Source organism: Lepisma saccharinum, chromosome 19, assembly GCF_977018435.1.
Source record: "Lepisma saccharinum chromosome 19, izLepSacc3.1, whole genome shotgun sequence".
NCBI lineage: Eukaryota > Metazoa > Arthropoda > Insecta > Zygentoma > Lepismatidae > Lepisma > Lepisma saccharinum.
In genome coordinates, this window is record NC_139247.1 from 5,301,280 (window position 1) to 5,321,739 (window position 20,460).

At 39.0% G+C, this 20,460-nt stretch overlaps 1 protein-coding gene across 1 annotated transcript in view; it reads left to right on the forward strand.

Annotated features, from left to right (window-relative positions):
* Window positions 1-20,460, forward strand: part of LOC146002760 (uncharacterized) — a 39,909-nt gene that overhangs the window by 7,392 nt on the left and 12,057 nt on the right. The window contains exon 2 of the mRNA XM_083140695.1: window positions 290-425. Within this exon, the coding sequence (XP_082996821.1) occupies window positions 290-425 (136 nt within the window). The remainder of the gene's footprint in view (window positions 1-289; window positions 426-20,460) is intronic.

The following is a 20,460-nucleotide window of genomic DNA, read 5'->3' on the forward strand; positions in this document are numbered from 1 at the left end:
TCAAGTAGCAGTTTCCCGTAGTGAAATGTTGCGTATTCTGGAGTATTCAGTTGTTGACGATTATCATTTTTATTTGATATCAAAATATATCATAAACCCACCTAAATACTGTGATTATAATACCTAAAGCGCAGAAAATAATACAAAATAAAAATATGTTCCCATTGTAAAATAATTATAATTTTAAATGCATTCCTTATGAGGGGTCAAAATGGTCCCTTTCCGCTGTTCTACGGGCTATCAAATCCTTCGCCGTTCTAGTGTTAAAAACATTTTATACCTCTTTCAGGTTTATACTACCTGGCACTATCATTGTGTCAGATGCCTGGAGAGCCTACAACCGTATAAACGAAATTGGAGGCGGCGTCTACGAACATCAGGTTGTGGTCCACCAAGAAAACTTTGTAGACCCCAATGATGCACAGGTCCATACACAAAATGTTGAGAACATGTGGATGAGAGCAAAAAGGAAAATTAGACGCCAGTTTGGTACATCTGAAGCCCTGTTTCCCTCATACTTGCATGAATTCATCTGGAGAAACCAGTTCCCCCACACTACCATTTTCAGTGAATTTTTAATATGTGTTAGTAATCAGTACCCAGTGTAACGCAGGGGGTGCTCGTTGCTATGTGAAGTACGTATGCATTACGTCATCTGGGAGGATCGGGTTTGACCAAGACCATCTTGAGAGAAGGTAATGGTTTGACGGTGCTCGTTGCTATGTGCAGTAAGTTTGGTGTGGGGTACATTTAGCTACTAACACGTCGCAAAAATCGGAACAAGCAGGTTGTTGATTATGTAGCGTTCAATTTATTTTTATTGTATTTTTGTACTTGTAGACTGCAATCATGTCTAATTGTGCTGTAGCAAGCTATGAAAACTATAACCAGAAAACTAAAGGAACTGACATAAAATATCATAGATTTCCAGTCGATAATTGCATAAGTAAACAGTGGATTCATGCTTGTAGACGAAATGTAAAAAAAATGCAAGTGTGCAGTGCCAATTATTGTGAAGAAGACTATGTGCGAGATCTAAAATCAGAATTTCTGTATTTTCCACCAAAGAACGTGCTGAAGCCAACTGCAGTGCCATCGCTAAAATTACACCCAATTACTTTAGTACCAAATAATCGAGGAAATGGAGTAGTTCTCCTAAACACTTATCTTCACAATATGATTCGCTTGTAGGACGTGTTGATAAGGTTTACAGAGATGTACGCTACGAAAGATATGCAATAAGGAGACGTGCCCTAAACAAGCTAAAGACTGTGCTGCCAGAAAAGAGAAAAATATATAGACAAAGGTATATGCACAAATTGCAAGCAATGGTTCGTTGTTGGAAAACATATTCAATCGTTTACAAAGGAGGAACACACATCTGCTTAATGAAGCAAATAAATTAAATATTACAAACAACCTCTATCAACCTGCTATAACTGAATAAAGAAGTTCAAAATCTACAACGTAACCTAACCGACAGTACCACAAGAAAAGTCATCAATATCTTGAAAATGTGTTCAACTAGTGCGAAGTACGTAGTGAGCCTAATTGATTTGTTATGTACATTTTATGTAAGTCGGATTTATAATTATTAACAATTTCATTTAACACAGACCGATGTTGATTGTGATTTGTATGTTCACATTATTGTGAAAAACGTTGTCGGAAATGGGCATTTCTCGAAATGAAATTCACTTAGTACATCTTCAATTCGAGTTACATAGCGTTGTATGCACGATGGTAAATATTGCATGAGTGAATATTACACCCATCATTGAAATTTTTGCAACTTTGTTCAATTTTGGTATTTCACAAATATATTGTGAATAATTTTGTACTCTTGTACTCAATATAAACCAATGGATGTTACATTATTTCTTTGTAGTACATTTCTGTCAAAAAGAGCAAGATCTAAGATTAGTGTAATGCAAGTTACTTCGTTAATGTACAAATGTGTGTCGCATATCAGCCTTGGAGTATATTTTCCGGTTATACAACTCAGACATGGAAATGGAAATGGAAAATCTGCGGACAAAGTCCTTTAACGAATAATGATTCGTACAGTTGCACGGTCAATCATTGTGAGTTCATGTAACTTTTCTCCTTTATTGTTTAATTAAACTAAGATATTTTCATAGATATTCTCAAAGCGTTTCATTTACCGTGTGAGCAGAAATCTATTTCTATAGGCTTGAATTTAATAGGTTAAGACATTTAAGTTTGATGTTCCTTATTTTTTAGCACTCATCAAGTATTTAGAGTAGGTTAAGTTAGTTAAATTAGTACTTGTACACTTTGGCTCGTCTTCTGCACGCGTTTGTATGTAAAGTTCTTAATACGAAAAAATACTTTTTAGAACTATGACAACGATAACTTGCAGCCAAATTTGAACCAGAGAAATTAAAAATATCTGCAAATTACAAACTGGAATTGCGTTTTCAAAGTCTGGAACTACTATCTTACAAACTATTTCATCATTCTTCCTCCACATAAAACTTCCCAAAAAATGTTTGCATGTGGAACTTTGATCCGTACGTAAATTATTGTACAGTAAATAAATATATGAACAAGGTTGGGAATTCTTTCGAATTTAGAGTAAGTTTCAAATGCAGAGTAAAATTTTATCTAGCTCGTATATTGCTTCTTTCACTTGGTAATGTCAAAAATAAAGTTACATTATGGAGAATGGTAAAGATTGGATTTTAAGTATATCAGTATAATTTTAATACTTTCTGATGTTATGTAAAATTTGAAATGTTCCTGGAAATGATTGCAACGTTCTGAATGAATAAGAAGGAATTATTCAGTCAGAAAACTATATATTAGGCTTTTTACTGCGTTGTGTTAAATGTTGTAAATAGATTATACCAGAGTACTATCGGATTAAAAATTACGGATATTCAAGTTTGGACTCCAATTAAAAGTTAATCAGTAGAACAACATAAAAAAGAGTTACATCAAAATTAAGCTTATTCAATTCTGTGTCAATCTATAGTTACCAATTTATTTTTGATTATGCCTTCTATTTTTATCATCGTGAGAACAAAATAGGATTATTTTTTAGTTTAGCAAACTATCGCTCTCTTTGAGATTCTATAAATAAAGAACGGGTGTTTTTTTATTTATATATTATATAATTTATTTATTTATTATCCAAACTCTAATATCCATAATTTATAATCCGATAGTACTCCTGTGACGTTCGGTGAGGCCCGTAGTGTCTCGGAGGCCTCTGTCGATATCCTTGGCGTAGTGGTTAGCACATCGCGCTTCGACGCCAGGGGTCCCGGATTCGAATCCAATCGGGTAAGACATTGATTTTTCCTTAATGAGAAAATTGAGAATTTAGTAAATGTGATAGTATATGTGAAAACAAATATTGATTGATTGATTTGCTTCATTTTACTTCGCTTCTTGTGCCACTTTTGGCTAATTTGCGAAGATAGGGATGAGTGATGAAATGATGAATGAACACTCACAAACATCCATGCCCAAGTCAGGATTCGAACTCAAACCTCTGGCGTTGAAGTGCGATGTGCTAACTACTACGCCAAGGAGGCCTGCTTGTGGAAACAAAGAAAGAAATCGAAGGGGGGGGGACTACCTCTTATGGGTTTTCCTTTCACATTTAAAACAAGACAGAAAAGCAAAAATAAACCAAATCTGTCAATCAATTCTTTCTTTGTAACTATTTCACTATGCAATTCTTCTTTAGCATGCAACGTTTCTTATTAAAATCATAATACGATTTATGAAATGATGAAATCTGAAATTCTAATGAGAACACGGACAACCTTCTTTGTAATATATCGATCAGGAAACATGAATTTTTACAATACGTTTCCATGTGCAATTTTCCCTCTTTTAAAAGTAGCATGTTTTAATTATGTTACTAATCATTAAAGGAATACCTCAATACCGTCCCGAAGTATGATAATTAATATTTACCCCTCAAAGTAATGAAACACTTTCCCTCTCTGAAACTCGCATAGAAATGATAGCGGCCGTTTGCTTCGGCCAAGCCTCGAACGAACATAACCGAAGGGGCACCGAGCATAACCGATCCTCCCACATGACGTCACGCGCTCGTGCATGATCGGCAATTTTCGGATGGCGCTACCTTATATATTAAGTTACCTTGAGTGTAACGCCCGATTGTATAAAACAGTTGATACTCGATTAGCCAGTAAAATTGATTTGCAGTCACGCTGAACTCTGATTTTGTGTTGTATAAAAGTTGAACTGAGATTCAGTCCCTGCGATCAAAGTTGATCTGCGATTTTTCTCCGATCAGCAGACATTGACCGTAGTTCAGCTGTTGTAACATGGCTCTACTAACGAATATTTGCTTGTAAAATGTGTTGCAAGTGAACGTATGCGGCAAGACGGGAGAATCAATACGTAAAATCCTGTTTCCATAATAATAAAGAAGAAGCATGCACAACGAGGTGAACAATGATAAATATTTCTTCCATTCTTCTTTGTTTCCATATATCGTGTGTCATTGTTATTTACTGTTTAAAATACCATGTATTTTTTTCTTTAAATTTGCCTTAAATGACTGCAATAGCATATTGTAACATTGTTTAATTGTACGATCAGAGAAAAGTAACTTGAGAACAATCGAGTGTTGATACAAACCGAAAATAGACCCGCTTACATTTTCTTGTTGATATCTTTGTAAAACTTGCGTTGGGATGAAGAGGGAGTATAAAAATATTACCATTTCGCTTTACTGCATCCAGCCAAGTGTTATTGCAATTCAATGTTATCCGCAGAATGGAACAGATCATGTAACTTTTGTTGTAGTGTATATATTATTATTATTATTATTTATTTATTTGTTCAGCACAGGATACATTTCCCAATTATGTTGAACATAATACACTGTGAATAAATAACAAGAGAGAAGAGAAAAAAATAATACATGAAACTATGATCGTCTATGTACACAATATTTACATAAATTTATGAACATATTGTTTTGATTATCTTTTTTTTTCAGCACACTACGTGAGTCTGTGAACATGTCGAAGCTTTATGAACCGAGCACGTTGCATTTTACTTGGTAAAGCTTTCTCTCCTCCCGATATATAAATGACACATATTTTACTTCGAATAAAGGCGGTCAGGGGCGTGGTGCTGATCACATCACCCCTACTCACGACCGGATCAAGAAAGTGTGGGGCGTTACCCCCACACCCCCTATACGCCTTCATGGCGTGGTGCTATGCACAGGGGAACACTTTACTTTTACTTTACTTTTACAAAATTTACATCCAAGAGGACAAGCGCCACTGTTGTTTCAATATTTCTTTCCATTCGGGAAAATGCAAACAAATTTTACATCTCATAACGTAGGCTATTCAAGTGCAAGGAAAATTCCGTATATTACTTAGAGGAACTAATGGTCCACCTGTAACATGTTGTCGTGTAATCACAAAATAAATATAATAAACATTTCCTTACATGAACAATAGCTCCAAATCCGAGTATAAGAAAGTTGTTATATCTCTTTTAGTAATTAAAATAAATACATATTTATTCAAAAATTCTATTTATGCAAGCTTATTTTCTCCTCTTTCTGCATTCGTAGAAACATTAAGCAACGTGAAACTGAAAATTGGAAGACAATATATTTTACGATTCCAGGTAACATTTGTTCAATGTGTATATAATAATGTAATGCTGTTTAAATGCAGATGTATAATTTGAAAATTGGAAGACAATAAATTTTAGGATTCCAGGTAAAAGAAAAAAATCTTTATATAATAATTAGGGGTGTGCGGGACCAAATTTTCTGGGTCGGGACGGGATGGGGACGGGAAATGTTTGAAATTTCCCGAATATCTGAAAATCTCGAAATGTACACATCATTTTCACCTTAGTTGATTGTTTTCTCATTTCTTGTACACAAAGAACGACTATTTAAAATGACCATTCGGTATTTCTCGACTGCTCGGGATCCCGAAAAGTCTGGATCGGGACAGGAATGTTTTTTTCGCCATCCCAGTCCCGACTTTTCGGAATCCCGCACATCCCTCAAATGATGTAAATGCTGTGTGCGGGATCCCGAAAAGTTGGGACCCGGATATCGGGGAAAAAATTTCCCGTTCCGATCCCGAATTCGGGAAAATATTTCCCGACTTTTCGTTATTATAAGCAGTCGAGAAATGCCAAATGGTCGTTTTAAAATGAAGTGTGTGAAAATTATCGGAAATTGTTCGGGAAATTTCTATCCCTTCCTTTCCGGAAAATTTCCCGACTTAGTCCGGAAATGGCTAATTTTTCACATCCCGAATGCAGGGAATATTGGGATTTAAAAAATTCCCGTCCCGACCCAAAAAAATCTTCCCCTCACACCCCTAATGACAGCGAAGATGCCAAAAAGAAGAGAACTGGCAACGATGGAGATCTTCCACCTCGCAAAAATCTGCAAAGGCAGTGTCTGCTGCAACGTTCTTTTTGTGCTGGAACCTCAAAAAAAGATGCGCGTGGCAGTAGACTCGTTCTTTGTTTTATCGTGATTTCATCATGCTATGTATGCAATTACGTCTGTAACACATACTGTAAAGTTGTAGCGATTACTTTCACAAAAATGTTTTAAGATTAGCTCCCTCAGCATTCTTCTAATAATAAACCTAAATGCTCTCGTAGTTAGGTTAAGATCTATTAGCATTAAAATAATATCGCTAAATGCTTTCTAAATAAAAAGGTTCTAAATTACCTGTAAATTCATTCCCACTAATCATAAACTTGCATTTCTCTCGTCTTAATATGTTCTTAAGATTTGTAACATCCTCTTAGCAGACGAATTACGTGGCAGCAGCAAATTTGATGCTTATTCTTACTGCTGACACGTGCGTGGCAGCAGACTCGGCCAACAAGAAATACCCACGATACCGGTAGATATTGGAATGTGCAATTGCTCATTAATGTGGGTGCTGCCCCCTACACACCCCTAATGGCAGCGAAGACGCTGCAAAGAGATCTGGCAACGTTGTACATCTTCCGTCTCGTGAAATGCATGGATCTCGCGCATGCGTATTAATACAACCCAATTGTGCAGGATTACCTCAAATAATAATGTAAAGTACCGTAGTACTGTATGTACGCATGTTTTATTCTTATTATGAAAAAAGAAGAAACTCCAGGCTGTATATACTTTCAGATAGGTAGTTTCGTGCAACGTTTTATGCTAGTGCAATGCAAGAACGTATATATTGCTTTACAAAAAACACTAATATTCACCAGGAAAATGTACCTTGTACATACGTACAAGCTGTGGTCCTTTTTAGACGAGCGGATAGGGACAGTATTAGCACCTTGGGTAATACATGCTAACAACACCAAGCATGGCCTGCCTAACCTATCCACGTATGTATATAATAGCTTAAATAAACAAATTTTAATTTGCCAAACCTATTTACATGCTTATTTATGCTATTATATGCCTACGTGGATAGGTTAGGCAGGCCAGGTTTGGTGTTGTTAGCATGTATTTCCCAAGGTGCTAATGCTGCCCCTAGCCGCTCGTCTTTTTAGGCCAGTTATTTTGAAAAATCAAATACAAGATCATGTGTATTGCATATGAACGTTAAAAAAAACAACAGAAAAAAACTTGAGTGAACGTTTTATGCATCTTCACGTATGTAGATTCGTGCAAGGTTTATTACAATGGTGCATTTTCTTTGTATCTACGAAACGTAACACCATTCGGAAATTTTTCCTTGTATATGCGCATCAACGCCGTAAAGATACTGATGTACCTGTCTCTATTATTATTATTCTTTGCCAGTTTTAAAGTTAAAGTACAAAATCTCACACAATGTAATTAAAAATATGTTACTTCGCATGAAACGTTTCCTCTAAGTAGTAAATACCTAAAAAAAACTTTGGCATTTACGTCTTAGGCTATGCTCTGCCATGAATATTAGGGTAGGGTTGGTTAGGTTAGGTACAAAACCAGTAGGAAATTGTTCCTTGTACATGCATGTCAACATCGTAAGGATGCTTGTTAACTTACTTACTTTGACTTAATTCCTTTTGCTCCATCAGGAGCATAGGGCTTCAGTGGTACGCCTCCATTTGGCTCTGTGACGTGCCAACTCCTTGACCTCTCTCCATGTTTTTCCTTTCTCGGCTGCTTCTTCTTCTACTGTTCTCTTCTATATCTTCTTAGGACGTCCTATTTTCCGGGCTCCTTGGGGGTTCCAGTCTAAGGCTGCTTTCTCTATTGCTCCAGCTGGTTTTCTTAAGGTGTGTCCTAACCAACTCCATTTTCTTCTTTTTATTTGGGTTGCAATTGGCTGTTGTTTAGTTTCTCTCCATAATTCTTCATTTGATATTATTTCTGGCCATTTTATATTGAGGATACGCCTGAGACAGCGATTAATAAAGGTTTGTATACTTTTCGTGTTAGCTTGTGTTGTTTTCCATGTTTCACAAGCATACAGTAAAACTGACTTTACATTTGTATTGAAAATCCTTATTTTTGTATTTCTAGAAACATTGCAGGTTTTCCAAATGGGATACAGTTGTATAAATGCCACATTGGCTTTCTTGATTCTATTTTCTATGTCTTCATCTGAACCTCCTTCTTTTGTTATGACACTTCCTAAGTATGTAAATGACTCTACTTGTTCAACCAGCTCATGACAAACATTCAATTTTTATTTTCCTCTTGTATTGACTCTCATTTCTTTAGTCTTGTTCACATTAATAGTGAGTCCTGCTATCTTTGCTTCCTCCTGTAGTCTTTTTAGTTTCTCCTTCATGTCGCCAAGTCTTTGAGATAATAAGCAGATGTCATCCGCAAAATCTAGATCTTCTAGTCTATCTTTGAGTCCCCATTGTATATCTCTTTTGCTGCAACCCATCGTTTTCTTCATAACTGCATCTAGTACTAGCAGAAATATTGTCGGAGATAGAATGCAGCCCTGTCTCACTCCATTTGTAACATCTATGTATTCTGTAAGCTGTCCTTCATGTAGGATTTTGCACCTGAAACCCAGGGGGTGCTCGTTGCTATATGAAGTACGTATGCATTACGTCATCTGGGAGGATCGGGTTTGATGGTGCTCATTGCTATGTGCAGTAAGTTTGGTGCGGGGTACATTTAGCTACTAACACGTCGCAAAAATCGGAACAAGCAGGTTGTTGATTTTGTAGCGTTCCATTTATTTTTATTGTATTTTTGTACTCTAGACTGCAATCATGTCTAATTGTGCTGTAGCAAGCTATGAAAACTATAACCAGAAAACTAAAGGAACTGACATAAAATATCATAATTTCCAGTCGATAATTGCGTAAGTAAACAGTGGATTCATGCTTGTAGACGAAATGTAAAAAATGCAAGTGTGCAGTGCCAATTATTGTGAAGAAGACTATGTGCGAGATCTAAAAGCAGAATTTCTGTATTTTCCACCAAAGAACGTGCTGAAGCCAACTGCAGTGCCATCGCTAAAATTACATCCAATTACTTTAGTACCAAATAATCGAGGAAATGGTGTAGTTCTCCTAAACACTTATCTTCACAATATGCTTCGCTTGTAGGACGTGCTGATAAGGTTTGCAGAGCTGTACGCTACGAAAGATATGCAATAAGGAGACGTGCCCTAAAGAAGCTAAAGACTATGCTGCCAGAAAAGAGAAAAATATATAGACGAAGGTATATGCACAAACTGCAAGCAATGTTTCGTTGTTGGAAAACATATTCGATGGTTTACAAAGGAGAAACACACGTCTGCATAACGAAGCAAATAAATTAAAGATTACAAACAACCTCTATGAACCTGCTTTAACTGAATAAAGAAGTCCAAAATCTACAACGTAACCTAACCGACAGTAGAACAAGAAAAGTCATCAATATCTTGAAAATGTGTTCAACTAGTGCGAAGTACGTAGTGAGCCTAACTGATTTGTTATGTACATTTTATGTAAGTCGGTTTTATAATTATTAACAAATTCATTTAACACAGACCGATGTTGATTGTGATTCATATGTTCACATTATCGTGAAGAACGTTGTCGGAAATATGCATTTCGAAGATCGCGTACTAACTTCCAAGCTATTGGAAATTAAATTCACTTAGTACATCTTCAATTCGAGTTACATAGAGTTGTATGCACGATGGTAAATATTGCATGAGTGAATATTACACCCATCATTAAAATATTTCAACTTTGTTCAATTTTGGTATTTCACAAATATATTGTGAATAATTTTGTACCCTTGTACTCAATATAAACCAATGGATGTTACATTATTTCTTTGTAGTACATTTCTGTCAAAAAGAGCAAGATCTGAGATTAGTGTAATGCAAGTTACATCGTTAATGTACAAATGTGTGTCGCATATCAGCCTTGGAGCATATTTTCGGGTTATACAACTCAGACACACATGGGAATGGAAATGGAAAATCTGCGGACAAAGTCCTTTAACGAATAATAATTCGTACACTTGCACGGTCAATCATTGCGAGTTCATGTAACTTTTCTCCTTTATTGTTTAATTAAACTAAGATATTTTCATCGATATTCTCAAAGCGTTTCATTTACCGTGTGATCAAAAATCTATTTCTATAGGCTTGAATTTAGTAGGTTAAGACATTTAAGTTTGATGTTCCTAGTACTCATCAAGTATTTCGAGTAGGTTAACTTAGTTAAATTAGTACTGTACACTTTGACTCATCTTCTGCACGCGTTTGTATGTAAAGTTCTAAATACGAAAAAATACTTTTTAGAACTATGACAACGATAACTTGCAGCCAAATTTGAACCAGAGAAATTAAAAATATCTGCAAATTACAAACTGGAATTGCGTTTTTAAAGTCTGAAACTACTATCTTACAAACTATTTCATCATTCTTCCTCCACATAAAACTTTTCAAAAAATTTTTGCATGTGGAACTTTGATCCGTACGTAAATTATTGTACAGTAAATAAATATATGAAGAAGGTTGGGAATTCTTTCGAATTTAGAGTAAGTATCAAATGCAGAGTAAAAATTTATCTAGTGTAGCGTGACGTCGGGTAAGGTACGGGATCGAGTCACGCCGGGACGTAGCTCAGATAAATACAATAGGTCTTAAGTTTGACTTGGCTAACCACCTCTACCCTTAAGGAGGCTGATGAAGGATTGTTGGGAGCCTGTGTTGTTGAACGCTACTCACCCCTTTGCTGTTGGTCTGGCCCTCGGCTTCTGGCGTCGGCGATGGTGACAGGTGTCCGCTGTAGAGATCGAAGATGACGACAAGAGACGGCAGGCAATTCGGCGACTTGTTTTATTCTTACAGATTCTTCGGTTGGCTATATCCGGACTGCTATGGACTTCTCGCTTGTTGCCGCCTCGTACTGTCGCGATGTCTCAGCAGGCCGTCGTCCTCTTCTCGTCGATCAGTTTGGTGGTGATATTGGAGCGAAGTGAGAGATCGATTTACTGTCTCCAGCGGTTTTATACATTGGATTTGAGTCATAGGTTGGTGGACTTTGCACCTCCACTGTGCACCTGGGGTATCCCTGGATGCAGATGGAAATTTACAGTGGAGGTGCACTCACCACTGGCGAGGGCCGTTGCCTTGCTGACTGTGCAGAGCCGAGTGGAAAATTCTTGTTGCTCGGCTCTGCATCCGGTGGAATGTGGGGTGAATGAGCGTTCAACTTGCGAGCTTCTGAGCGATGTTGGAGGCAAATTAATGTTTCGACTTTTATGCTCCCAATTCCTTCATCATTCCCCTGGCCAAGATGTATCCACTGTGAGTGGTTACGAAGCAGAGTAGAGATGGTTATGGAGAGTATATTTGAAATAATAATTGAAGGTACATTGAGTAATGAAAAATAAAAACCCTGTATATAATAAAGTGTAAAAATAAAATAAAAAAAAAGTTGGAGCTGTCGGTATAGCTGGTACTGCACGGGTCTGGCTGCATGTTCAGCTGGAATGCTGACCGCTGGTGGTATTCTGAGCTGCAGGCTGCCTGTGGTCTGCTGGCTACATGTTTATGTGCTTGCTGCAGGATGGCGGCATGGTGTCTGGCTGGCTGCATGATGTCTGCATGGTGTGCTGCAATAAGCCAGCTGCTGGCTGGCCGGCTGCATGATGTCTGCTGCAATAGGAAGGCTCCTGGCTGGCTGGCTGCATGATGTCTGCATCATGATGTCTGCTGCAATAGGAGGTCTCCTGGCTGGCTGGCTACATGATGTCTGCATCAGGATGTCTGCAATAGAATATGTGCTGGCTGGCTGGCTGTATGATGTCTGCTGCAATGGGAAGGCTCCTGGCTGGCTGGCTGCATGATGTCTGGCTGGCTGCAATAGGATGCCTGCTGGCTGCATGATGAGCCACATGAAGACTGCATGATGTCTGCAATAAGATGTAAGCTGGTTGGATGGCTGCATGGTGTGTGCATGATGTCCACTGGCCGACTGGCGGGCTGCATGATGAGCTGAAATAAGATATCTGCTGGCTGGCTGGCTGCATGGTGTGTGCTGGCTGCAATAGGATGCCTGCTGGCTGCATGATGTCTGCAATAGATGTCAGCTGGTAGGCTGGCTGCATGGTGTCTGCATGATGTCCACTGGCCGACTGGCGGGCTGCATGATGAGCTGAAATAAGATATCTGCTGGCTGCATGATGTCTGCAATAGATGAGCCGCATGAAGACTGCATGATGTCTGCAATAAGATGTAAGCTGGTTGGCTGGCTGCATGGTGTCTGCAATAGATGGCTGCTGGCTGGCTGCTTGTACAGCTGCTCCAGGATGACTGCTGCGCCATGATGATTCCTCGCTGACCGACTGCTGGGTGACTGGCTCTATGCGGAACTGCCGAAGAGATGCTTGAGAAACGCCGTGAGTGTAGTATGGCCAGATGGTGACGTTGTGCAAGGGGGAGCCGACAAGCGTAGGGAAGGGGAAGTTATAATAAAAGGTGTTCGCCTAAGTGCGGAAGAGTAAAGGTTGGAGGCGAAGGTGACATAAGTGAAATGACAGGGGTGGGTAGACAGTAGCCATCATCGAAGGTGATACGTGTGGGAAGAGGAGGAGCTAAGCGAGTTGGAGTGGTAAGTTGACGAAGAGTGGGAGGGGGTGGTGGGGAATGTGCGGGACGTTGAGATATAGCAGTTACGGAAATAGGAGGACTAATAATAGGGATGGAACATGTCTTAGGAGGAGATGGGGTTCGTCGGTGACAACATGAACAGCAAGAAGTGTGACGTTTTAGACGTAAGTACATGTAAGTAATGCAAATACAAAGAAGCAGGAGAGCTATGAAAATTAAGAAGAGATAGGAGGTTGTATGTGCAGGAGATTTTACAAGGTCATGAGGGGTAAGTGCACGAGCCTTAGAAGTAAAACATAAGAAAAGGGGAATGTGGAGAAGTTTAAATTGGTATATGACACCTAGAGTGAGACATGTGAGCCAGACAAAAATTATAATGATGGGAAAATCCGCATGTCTGTAAAGTGGAGTTATGGGAGGGATGTCAAGAACTTTATATTGGGAGAGGTTAAGGTGAGGGATATGAAATGTCCATTGTTTATGATAAAGAGCCGTTGCATTCACAAGTGGGGAAATTTTATAATGGGTGTCGAGTAGAAAATTGGGATTGTTAGTCCAGGCAGCAGGAAGGATATGAATGGTTCGGTGGATTGTTGAATGATCGAAACCGCAAGGAAAGATAGCATGAATTTTGATATCGGGGGTGATAAGGACATCTGTACGGCAAGCCACGTGTAACAATACTGCACCGGGTTCGTGAAAAGTGGTAAGATTGTAATGTAAAGTGGAGCCATTAGCGTAAAAAAGGTGATGGTAGGAGGAGGATTAATTATTGCATAAATATTTAAATCTAATTTGACCACATCAGTGAGGTGGGATTCGTGACATGTGTAGGTACACCCATTCATCGTATCAGCCACGGTTGTTGCTTGAATCAATTTGGAAAAACAGAAATTGAGCCCATCGTGTCTTCCTGTGTGAGAAGGCAGAAGGCACAATTTCTGTGTATGGACCTGACAATTTTCAAGGTCTGTACCACTAATAGTGACAACATTATGAGTATCATCGATGGCGATATACGATGGATTATGTGACACTACGCACGTTAAATTTTGATACGAAAAGGGTACAGGGATTGCTAAATAAAGTTTGTATTTCTTCTGAGTGGAAGTGATAGGCACTTTCAACTCAATATTGACAGCATCAGCAGAAATTCTGCATTGGGACAGTGGTATCTGATAATACATGTCAATAAGTGTGAGAGGAATCGCTATATCAAATCCAGTAGGAAGAATATTTTTTGAATCTTTTTCAAGTCTCGGTGCAGTGTTGTTTTAGATACAACATGTTCAGAGAGAAAATGATGTTTACAATTGCTAATGGTATTCTCATATTCAAAAAGGGTGAAAAATTGGCTAAGCTGCAAGGTTAGGGTCATAAATTCGATGAGATATGCCTGTGCTTGATGCGCATCTTTGATTGTTAAATTTTTGAGTTTATTAATCAATGCTTCCTGATTTCTAGCCAAACTATCAGAGTGGTTAGCATATTCAGTAAAAACATCCTCAATTTGATGTTGGAAAGAGTGAATTTCACCAGTTAAATTTTGATAAAAAATATGATTAGCTTGCAGTTGTAATTTAATGTTAGATATCGTCTGTTTTACTTCATGAGCATTTTGGAATAGGGGTTCTAGTTGCTTAGTAGTGGCAAAATCACAGCAATAGTTCGCAATGCTACTGATAAAGCCAAGGAGTGCACGCTTTTGTCTAACTACGGAAGTGTTGGGTGTGGTTCGTGTGAAGAGGGAAAGGTGTGAAAAAAGGTGTGAATGAAAATTTTGGAGTTGGACCGCAAGTTTACATTGGTTGTAATCTTCTTCGCCTTTGTTGCACATGGCATTATGTAGTGTTGATGGGAAGTGCTGGGGTTTAGGCATTTCTAATTTTACATTATAGTAGATGGGGATGGTATAATGATAAGGAATGGTGCCTGGTAGTTCTTTCAGATAAATTCCCGAGATAATTTTCACATGTTCAGTCGCCGTGGTGACCGAAAAAATGAGGGAAAAAAGGGAAAGTAGTAACATTACTGCCATTGTCGTTAGTGAACCCTGAAAGGGACAAAGATACAATTTTAAAACTGAGTTTGCATAAAAAAAAAAATTTCATGTATTAAGCATGAGATTTGTGATTAAAAAAAAAATTGTTTTCCGAGTAAGCTACTCAAATAAAAAGGTAAAAGATCACTAATGAAAAATTATAAAAGAGAAGGATTAACAAATTGTAATGCAAGAGATTCTCGAGACTGAATAGTTTATAATATAAACTTCTGCATTTTTATTTGTTTGTATTTTATTACCATTTGTTTACGTTTTGCGCTCCGCGATGTATTTGCTCGAGCCGAAGCGATTACTAAATCGTCAGCTGTGCGAGATTCGTCTACGGGTAGGTCGCGCATGCGCAGATACTTGTGCGAGTTTTTTTTTTTGTACAATCTGCTTGCTGCAGACAGAAAAAATCGCGTTGTCTTTAGCGTGTGGAAAATTCACGTACTCAACCAGTAGTCAGTTGAGAGACTACGTTCCTGATTGGCCGTTTTTACTTTCTACTTCTTTATTATTATTACTTTGTGGAACATTAAAAGTTTATTTTAGTCTTCGAACTTGCTTTTAAAGTTAATTCCCGACTCTTTTATGTGTACAGTGTTGAGGAGGAGGGAACAGGAAGAAGAGGGTACTACGTGAATCAAAATGGCGGAACTTCCGTTTTTACATGTGCTCGTTCTTGTGTGCGGCTTGGTGAAAAAATCACGTTGCGAAAAAAAAATGCGAAAATACAAGTATTATATTGACATGTGGGTGCGAAAAGTATAGTTATAAAGTGTGAATGGACTGTGCAACGGTGAAAAATGGAAAAATTGAATATTTAAGTGACAGACTCGTCCGAGTCAAGGTGCCTTGGTTTCAAACGGTGAATCGTGATAGCATCGGTTTTCAGTTTGCCACGACCATCGGTGTATTCCACCAGATAGGAATTGGCGTCGTTTTGTGAAATTATTTTCCCTTGAAATTTGTAGGAGGAGGAAAATGCCTTGGGTACGTGGGGATGAGGGGTAGTGTCCAAAATATACACTAATTGTCCAGGGGAGTAGGTTGTTTGTTGTGTCTTTTTGTCGGCACATTGTTTTTGCTGCTCAAATCGCTTTGCTAAATGTTTGTGTGCTAGTTCTCGAGCGGCTTGGAGTTGTTCTATTCTCTGTTCATTAGAGTGGATAGTGGTGTTGGGATTAGTAGGGAGAACAGCATCTGCAATTAACCTAGGGTGTTGTCCAAATAGTAAAAAATAGGGGGAGTTGTTTATGCCAAGATGTGTACTTACATTGTGAGCATGGGTCGCGCTAGCCAAAAGTTCATGCCATTTACCTTGTTTTTGTACCACATAAGTTTTCATGATGGATTTCAAGTAGTGAAAAGATGATTCGACTACACCATTTCTGAAGTGGGCAGCAGTATCAACAAATTTTAATGTGACACCAGTAATTTTGGATAATTCCTGTATTAATTTGCTACAGTTGGGGGAGCTTCTGTCAAGCATAATCGTCTCTGGAAGACCAAAAATGAGAAAAACATGCGAGACAAGGGCGTTAGCTATTGAGTTGGCATCATGGTTGGGGAGGGTTGTAGTTATGGCAAATCTGGTACAATTGTCAACAACGGATAGAAAATATTTGTGTCCTGTGTCAGAGTTTGAAGTCAGTGGTCCACACACGTCAATATGTATTTGGCTAAAGGGATGACTAGCGGGTGGGCTCGTTTGCAGTGTATGTTGTACGGCTCCGTGAGCTCTTTTTGCTACTTGACATTCATTGCATTTGCGTACTGCAGCGTACACATATTTCTTTAGATTAGGCCAATAGTAGCGTAAAGAGAGATGGGAGTATGTTTTAGCAGCACCTTGATGTGCGGCCATCATTTTGTTACAGTGAATTAATTGAAACACTTCTTTTCTTAGTTTTTGGGGAATACATAACTGTCTTCTATAGCCTGGTGAAAATTTAGTGTTCCTATAAAGGATTCCGTTGTCAAGAACAAATGAGTAGGCTGTTTTCTCTAATTTGTGATCGGCATCTGGGTGGTTTTCATGAATTTTGATTAATGCTTGTAAGTATGGGTCCTCTCTTTGGGCCGTACCTATGTCAAAGTCATCGGATTGTAACACGAAGACTTGATTTAGTATGTCCTCCTCGTCTGTGTCAAGGGAAGTGTCTTGTGCTGTGTCGTTTGGCAAGGAAGGGGCTGGGTCTACAGGATTCCTCGATAATGCATCAGCAATACCATTTTGTGATGATGGGATATGGTGGATTTGGAAGTCGAACTCTTGGAAGAAGAGTGATCTTCGAGCAAGGACCCCGGACAACTGTTTTGTTGTTCTAAGGTAAGACAATGCATGGTTATCTGTGAAAACTATAAAGGGTGTGTTGATTAAGAAGAATTTGAATGATTTTAGGACATAAAAGGCTGCTGCAATTTCAAGAGAAAAGACATCTGCTTTTTTCTCAGTGTCTGTAAGGTGTCTGCTGCAGAAAGCTATCGGATGCAGTATTCCATCAGTATCTTTCTGCATAAGACAACCGCCCATACCCTGGTATGACGCGTCGATGTATACGCATGAAGTCTGCTTTGGGTCATAAGGTCTAAGAATGGGTGCGGAAATAATTTTGTCTTTTAATGCCTCAAAGCTTTTCTGATGCTCTTCATGCCAATGAAAGTTTACTTTCTTTTTGAGTAATTTGAACAAACATTCTGCGGGTTCCGCAAACCCTTGTACATAGCGTCTGATGAAATTGCATATGCCTAGGAAAGATTTCAAATTCTTCTTAGATTTAGGTGGAGGGAATTCTTTGATTGCACGCAGGATGTGATCAGAAATTTTAAATCCCTTTTGCGACACGAGATGGCCTAAGACTGGAATTTCCTCAAAGCAAAATTTACATTTATTTGGCCCTAGTTTCAAATTGGCTGCACGTAATTTAGCAAAGACTTTATGTAAAACTTGTAGCATTGCGTCAACTGAGTTTGTGTAGCAAATTATGTCATCCGTATATGCTGATATCTCGGAACTATCTATGCCAGATAGAGCCATAGACATTACATTGTTCATGACCTGACTACTTGTCTTCAATCCCATTGGCAGTACTTCATACTCGTAATTTCCACAATTACTAATTGCAAATGAGGTCATTTTCTTCGACCTTTCTGTTAATTTTACCTGAAAAAATGCCGATTTAAGGTCAAGGGTTGTGTAATATTTCTTGCCTGCCATGTCTGCTAAAATGTTGTCAATGTTAGGTGTTGGGAGAGAAGAGGGCTGAATAATTTTATTCAGTGCCCGAAGGTCAGACACCACGCGGAACGAATTGTCTCGCTTGCGCACTAAGAGAACTGGGTGTCGGAATGGACTACCTTCTGACCTGCGAATGATGCCATCTTGTAAGAGCTTGTTAAGCTCAATTTTCATTTGCTCTCTAAGATTCAAAGGGATGGGGTATTGTCTCATATAAGGAGGGTGATTGTTGCCAATGTCAATGTCGTACTCATAAATTGGGGTTGTGGTGAGTTTATCGCCTTTCCAAGCTAAAACATCAGCATAATCAAATACTAACTGTATGATTTTCTGTTTGTCTGCCTCTGATAAGTCAGGGTTAATACTGATGCAAGATGGGTCAAATTTTTTCTGACTTTCCTTCAGTCTTGTGTTGTCTGTATTGTCTTCTGTGCATGCGTATGTCGTGGTAGTCATATCAGTGTTGGATGTGTCTGTCATGTCTACTAGAATGTCACATGGGGTTGCTTGGCCAAGTGGGGTGTTGGATTTGAGTGTGACTGGTTTCTCTGAGGGGTTATGAATTAGTAACAGGGGGGAAGAAGTGTTAAGGAGAGCATGGGGTATGAGGATATTGTATGTAAGGAGTGTTTCCTGAGAGGGTGTGAGTAGGATATTGTGGGGGAGGGGGGGAGTGATGGAAACTGGAACATATGTTCGGGTTCTAGGTTTTAGGGTTACATTTTCTGGGATTGTTACTAAACTGTGTTGGTTGCTAGTAGGGTGTAGTTTAGAAAAAATTACATCAGGGATGGTGTAGGTGTGTGATTTTGTGGGAAGGTTATAGTTCGGAATATGGCCTAAGCGTCTAAGAGTTAACAGGTTAGTACTAAGTGAAATGTCACAATTTTGTGTCTTCAAGAAGTCATTGCCAAGGAGAGGAGGTAATTCTTTGGATTGCACAACTCTAAAAGGGTGGGAGTACCTATATCTTCCTATGTGAAGGGGAAGTATTACAATTTCTGAGATAGGAAGTCTGTTACCAGTGACGCCTTTAATAATGCTGTGCATTTGAATTTTCTTTGCATTGGGTGGAATTAAATGCTGAGGACAAATACTAATTTGGCTTGCGTTGTCAATCATAATTTCTAGGGGGTTATTATTTACATGAGCTTGAATGAAGAATAGGTTGTTTTTTTCAAGGATAGGAACTGTGTCAAATTTTGTCTTGCGTGTGGATCCGTCCCATCGATTCACACGGTTTTTCAGTTTAAATCGCCCTTGTTTTCATTGTTTGGATTATAAAAACAGTCCCTGGTAGAGTGATTTGACCGGAAACAGATCTGGCATTGCGAAAACTGTGAATTTTGTCGCCCCCCGGCTGAATTGTTATTTCCACCTCGAGATCTGAAATTACGTCTCATGCCGCGAGTAGAACCTCTGCGATTACCATTCCCCTGGCCGTAAAAAGTAGGCCGGGTCTGAAATTGATTAGTGTTATTTGATTGTATTTGATCTGCCAGGTTCTGGACAGTGTGACACAACGCTTCAACTTTATTTTCTAATGTTAAGGTTTGCAATTGGTTCGTGACTGAATCTAGTTGGTTCGCTGTTGAACCGCCAGATGGCAGAATTGCGTTGCAAGACTGGGAAACGGCCGCGCTGGGAGAACTAGCAGACTGCGTGTTTGGAGTTTGACTTGAGGGGAGGGAAGGAGAGGCTGTGGGCGTGGTTTGGACCTGCCACGAGTTGGTCGGGAGAGCTGCTGTTACTTGATAAGGTTGCTGCGAAAGAAAGTTGTATGGAGCTTGAGAGATCTGCGGGAGGGGGGTAGGGGGGGAATACGTCACAAATGACGAAGCAGGCTGAGGTGTGGGGAAAGGATGAGTGTTGCTGACCTGTGGTTGCGTACAGCTGGGAAACTGAGGGGAGGCTGTTGCGTAAATGGAATGCATGTACTTAGCGGCATCTATCAGTTTCATCGCTTCACTTTGTTCCTCATTGCGTCTAGCTTGAATCAGCATGTCTTGCCTTTCTTGATTCTGCAGATGTGCAATAAGAGAACTTGTGTCGGTGAACTCTTTGTCTCCTATCGCAGAGATGTGTTTAGATCGAAGTCCCGACACAACATA